This window comes from Lepisma saccharinum, chromosome 29 (assembly GCF_977018435.1).
Source record: "Lepisma saccharinum chromosome 29, izLepSacc3.1, whole genome shotgun sequence".
Classification (NCBI taxonomy): Eukaryota; Metazoa; Arthropoda; class Insecta; order Zygentoma; family Lepismatidae; genus Lepisma; species Lepisma saccharinum.
This window is the reverse complement of record NC_139257.1, coordinates 28,054,840-28,060,839: the sequence shown is the minus strand read 5'-3', so window position 1 is coordinate 28,060,839 and position 6,000 is coordinate 28,054,840. Positions and strand designations below refer to the sequence as shown.

At 40.7% G+C, this 6,000-nt stretch overlaps 1 protein-coding gene across 1 annotated transcript in view; it reads left to right on the top strand.

Annotated features, from left to right (window-relative positions):
- The first annotated feature begins 1,358 nt into the window (after positions 1 to 1,358).
- The window catches only part of LOC145981349 (LHFPL tetraspan subfamily member 6 protein-like), a 257,027-nt gene continuing 252,385 nt past the window's right edge, over positions 1,359 to 6,000 (top strand). The window contains exon 1 of the mRNA XM_083114580.1: positions 1,359 to 2,195. Coding sequence (XP_082970706.1) covers positions 2,094 to 2,195 — 102 coding nt within the window. The 5' untranslated portion in view covers positions 1,359 to 2,093. The remainder of the gene's footprint in view (positions 2,196 to 6,000) is intronic.

The window sequence follows — 6,000 nt, the reverse complement described above, 5'->3', positions numbered from 1 at the left end:
GAAGAACAGTATTAACTTATCTCCAAAGGGTTGCCATGTTCCTGGGCTTGCCAGGTCTTGATCCAGGATAATGGATCGTGCTAAAAATTGTAAAGTTTGAATAAATGTAGATTCAATAAATTCTAATGATGCATGAAGGTTGTGATATTGGAGATCACCGCTTACGTCAGGTACTTGGAAATTGTTTATCTATGGAAATGTATAGCTGGCTTCTTGAGTTGTTGTAGTTATAAGTCCACATTATGTACAGGTAGGCTAATCGCGACTGGACCTACAATTTGCCTCCACCCGGTATCGAACCCGGGACTCCTTGATTACTAGGCAACGACATTACAAATACGCCATCCGGGAGGGATAGCTGGCTTCTGAGGTTAGATTGATTTGATTTATTTTACTTCGCTTCTTGTGCCACTTCTGGCTAATTTGCAAAGATGGGAATGAGCGATGTTATGATGAAATTGACGAATGGACACTCACAAACATCCATGGCCAGGCCGGGATTCGAACCCGTGACCCCTGGCGTCGTAGCGCGATGTGCTAACCACTCCGCCACGGGGGCCGGAGCAAATTATTAGAGTTTCGCTCGCGAAGCACAGACCGTTGCCATTGGTTCTTGTGAAGAACCTATTTGTTACCTTGCTTATTTCAGTCATTCAGACACATCGTGCCGACTTCCGGCGGAGTGGTTAGCACACCGCGTTACTACGCCAGAGCTCCTTGGTTCGAGTCCCGTCCTGGGAATGGGTGTTCTTTATGAGTCCCTTCATCAGTTCCATCATTACTCATCTTCATCGTCGCGATTAGCGAAAAGTGGCAGAAGAACAACGCAAAACCACCTAAATCAATCATTCACATTGTGGCGATTAGTCTGGAGGCGTGGATAAACTAAATAAATAAAAATAATAATTCAACTTATTTTAAAAAGTTTGGCTTTTATTTCTATATGAATCGTGTTGAAACTCTATTCTGTTACAGCATATAACCCAACGTACTAAACTAGTCATGGATTTCGTAACGCGTGTTATTACCTTTTTGTTGTTCAGCAATATATTTTACCATCTTTCGTGCAAAAGGCGTTCCCTCACCCCCCCCCCCCTTTTAAAGGAAAGTTTATTCAAAGGGAGTGAAACTCCCACCAACCCCGCCCCGAACACGCCCCTGTTGTCTGTTAGTATGGTATCATCTCGTCTTTACATTCGCAATTTAAAAGATGCCGACATAACCGACAGAGTAATGATAAACAGCTTTCGGCTTGAAAAAGCACTAGAACTGGTCAAAAAGGTGGCGAGTTGGCAACCATGCCTTGCTTGCCCAACGCAGGCTGATGGGGAGAACGACGGCAGCCAGTCGCAAGAGAGACTTCGCTTCGACAAGAAGGCCTTGCAATTTTGTCCGCGAGAGGGCTCCAGGTGTGCTTTCGACTCTTGACGTAATAAGGTTTTCGTAACGTTGGTGCTTTTCATGCACCTGCGACGCCTAATTGGTGCCCCGTTCTCGCAACTCTTGGTGCCAGTTCAGTATTCCTTAGAGGAGCTGTGCAAAGTTTCTTTCGCGATTCTTCCTCAATTCACGTGCCAAAAAAAGTTCGTCTTACATATTCACGCCTCAAGTTACATTGCGTGCGAAGACTTGAAGTTTGAGAAAACGGTCCCTGTGTGTCGTGATCAAGTAAGAACACGCAGCTTGTAAATAGTTCTCGTTTCGCAGAAAACTGAAATAAGAAGAGCAACAGCTTCGAAATATTGCGCAAGCTACAAGACATGGTTAACATTAGCGGTGGATGTTAGATGGCGCTACGAGTCGCGTACGTATTTTACAAACTTTACACACTTGCTGGAGGTCATACCGTATGAAAACAGCTCTCAGAAAGTGAGGTGCAATTTTATCTGTGTGTATTCAGTGCAGTGATTGTGTTACATGTACCTGACTGCATCAGGTATCGCCATATGTCCTGTTTCTCGTGTGCCAATTCTGTGATTCCGTTCTTGTAAGTGATCGCGAGTCTTCCTGTTTTTAACCCTCCCTGCCTTTTTCCTTTTTTAACCTTTCCCCTCGAGGGTTCCGAAGAAGAAGGTACGCCCCTTGCCTTCATTATGGCTACGTCGCTGACAGGTGTCGGAGTCTTCTGGGCTTGTTTGTCCCTGGCTGCCGCTCTCTTGTGCTGCTCCGGATTCTACCTGCCTTTCTGGATCCAGGTAAGTGGACAGGTGTTACGAGTCTATGGCTCGTAGATTGCATGGCTCTTTGTAACCTACTACATTTCTTCTTTTTATGCCCCAATGCTTTTCCCTTTTACACCCTCACGTTTTTTTGTATCACACAAGGTTGTTTCCAGTCCACTTGTTTTTTCCCTTTACCTTTCTTTTTTACTTAATTCATCATTTTGTGTACTTCTTTTCTTGACCATGATGCATGATGTTCAGCTTATTTATTTCATTCTAAATATTTTATTGGCAATATTACCTTAAACAATGCCCGCCCATCATTAATATGGTATTAATACAACACATTAAAAGTTACGAAAATAAGTAAAGACGTGACTCCCTTATACCAAGTCAAGTGTGATAGTGTAATGTTAATGTTGCCTGCTTGCAATCAAGGGATCCTGGGCTCAATCCCCGGTAGAGGCGCATTGCACAGTAGTTTGGTTCCCACTTTAACCTGTAGGTTCGTCTTGTAATCAAGGGGTTCCCGGTTCGATACCCGGTGGAGGCTTATAGTGGTGCGGATCCCGCTTTAAACTGTAGGTCTAGTCCCGATTAGCCTATCTGTACATAAAGTGGACTTCAAACAATAACTCAGCTAGGTTATAAACTGCAGGTTCAGTCCGATTAGCATATGAACACAAACCTTTAAAGGCTTCGGGAAAATATTCAAATATTGCTTACGAGATCACATTTGGAGGAACCTGTTAAGAAAGTTTGTTGTTTTTCTCTGAGCGTAACGTGCCACAGTAGACAAGTATGATCGCGTGTAGCACGAAGAGAAAAATAGAAAAATCTCTGAACAAGAGATTCGCACCTTATGTTTAAAATTCGTATTAATAAGCATGCAATCATGGGCGGGCGAAAGTTGCGTCTTTTTGATGTCTATATGTCTGGTAATGAAATAATCTAATTTTTATCTCTGGTATAATTTTAGTGGTTCTAATTCCAAATAATGCAAAGCGAAGGCTCTATGGGGATCTCAGCGCAATGTTTGTCTTTAATGTGTGTACAATTAACATTAACAACAAAGCTCAGCTATATATGTTTACATTACATTAGGTTAGGCGATTTAACTAGGACCCGGTGGAAGCACAAGTGGTTCGGATCCCACTTTAAATTGTAGGTCCAGTCCCGATTAGCCTTACTGTGCATAAAGTGGACTTAAAACACCAAATAAATCAATTAACTAGGGCCATTATATTTGCTTTTATTAAAATGGGCGTAAATGTCAGATCTTTTATCTGTCGCTTTGTAAAGAATTCTACAGGACCTCCCCCCCCCTTTCGTCCGATGTTGAAACATCGTAAGGACAAAAGGGGATCTACGCGAAAAACAGTAGAGGCGTATTTCAGGTGAAAATCACAATACAGTGGCGAATATAAAGTGAGATTGCAATCATTAAGCTTTCCTCGATAAATGTGTCCAAAAATTGACGAATATACCTAGGTAGATGTGGGAATTCTATGGAAGTAATAGTTATTTTTTAAATGAATAAATGTAACGCGGTTAAACTTCGTTTCAAGTACATATATATGATTACTTTTATTACCGCTATATTTTATATTTAGAAATATGAGGCTAATTATAATTTAACGAAAATTCATTAATTTTTTATGGTCATCGGTGAAAAAGAAAACAGTCCTCTAACATGTGTATGAAACATGTTATTCGAGTTATATCTAGAATAAGATTGGAAACCAAATAAGCGAGAAAAAATAAAACAGGAGGAAAATTGTATCCACAAGAACAGATTGAAAGGGAGAGAGTGATTGGTTTATTTTACTTTGCTTTTCTGTCACTTTTGGCTAATCGCGAAGATGAGAATGAATGATGATATGATGGAATTGATGAAGAGACACTCACAATGACTTGAGATTCAAGCCTGGGAGGCAGACACGCATGAAAGGATATATGTTTGTGGAAAAAAGAGAGGGGGTGGGCAGTGTTGCCACATGAGGGGAAATTTCCCTTTTGCAGGGAAATTCGGACCGAAATTTTAGCCAAAAGGGAATTTCGATGAAAAATACCACAATTGCAGGGAAATTTTAAGGTAATCTGATTACATTATTACGTTTATGTTAATTTTGAATTTCATATCCACATTGTTATTTATTTTGCTCTTCCTACTTGCTTCTGCTCCTTTAACTTTATTGTACGTTGCTTTTATGCATCTTTGAATAAATAGTAACTATGAGGATTAACGATTTAATGGATTCCTGACCAGGATTCAAACCTTGGACATCTGGTCAGGAAGTGATGAAACTGAAATGTGAATTTTCTAAAAATATTTCTTATTCAAACCGAATTTAACGGAATACTTAACTACGTACTACTACTGCTTCCACCCACCACTAATAATAATTTTGCTACTACTACTACTAATTATTATTATTATTATATCATTTGCTTAGGTGAAGGGAAAAATTGGTCCAAAAAGGGAAATTTTGCCCCTTGGAAAGGGAAATTGTGCCCTCATATTGTGGCAACACTGGGGGCGGGGAAGGAAGAGGTGATCCGACTAAAGAATGAAAGTTAGAGAGGAAAAGCGAAATAAAAGCGATAAGAGTGAAAGGGAAACAAAATGAAGCGATAAAGCTAGTGACAAAGGGAATGGGGAAAATAAATCAAGTGAGGGAAAAGGGAGAGAGAAGGAAATCAAATAAAGTGACGAAAAGAAGGAGAGAGGACAGAAATTGAGAAAACCTAAGACAACCGTAACCGAGTTACTTTGTCTAATGAGTAACTGAGTTAACTTTCTGAGGTAACTTTCTCAACGCAGCGAATAATTAACATGGGTTGCTCAGATCGAACTTCAAGTCCAGGAAGTATCAAGTGCTTATTCCCACCCCCTATTCTAGTCGCATTACTAAAGTCCGATACGCAATTCATTCAAGAACCTGCTTTTGTTTATTGTGTAGCGCGCTCGAGGCATACGCATTGTAGCCACCAAGGTCAAAAGAACTAGTTACGGGGCAAGGTTGAGGTTCTTGGAAAGAATTCCAAGAAGCAGTCCATTGTGTCTGTGTTCATGGAATTACGATCAGATGTCCCGAACGGTTCTACCAAATCATCCAGATTCCATTCATTCGAAACTTGTTCTTCACACCCTTTTCTTCTATATCTCTTGCCTTTTTCTGCCTATTTTCCTTTACTGTTCTCCTTCTTATCGTTTCATTTTTCAGTTTCTTTCCATTCCATTCGTCTTTTTCAGTAACTTTTCCTGCACTTTTCTTCTCTTCCCTATCTCTTGTCTTTCTTTCTTCAGTGCCTTTTCCTAAAGCCTTTTTTTTATTCAGTCCCCTTTCCTTCACTTTTCGGCCTCCCCGATGGCGCAGTGGTAGCGTCGTCGCCTTGTAATCAAGGGGTCCCGGGTTCGATACCCGGTGGAGGCACAAGTGGTTCGGATCCCACTTTAAAACTGTAGGTCCAGTCCCGATTAGCCTTACTGTGCATAAAGTGGACTTAAAACAAAACTCAACTCAACCTTCACTTTTCTTTTGCTTTCCTCCTTTTCAATTTCTCATTTTATTATCTGGTTTCTGTTCTCCTTCTATTCTCCCATTTGTTCTCCTTCTATTCTCCCATTTGTTCTCCCTTACAGTGATGTTATTCTCATTCACTTTTCCTATCTCTCTTTCCCTCCGCTTTTTCGGTATGTCTTTTCTCAATTTCTGTCTGCCTCTTTACGCTCTTTCTTTGCGTTGTTTCTTTTGCTTTGCTCTGTTTTCTCTCTCTCTCTGCCCCGTTTCTATTTTTCCTCGCTGTCTTCTTGTCTCTTTTCCCCATTTCTTTC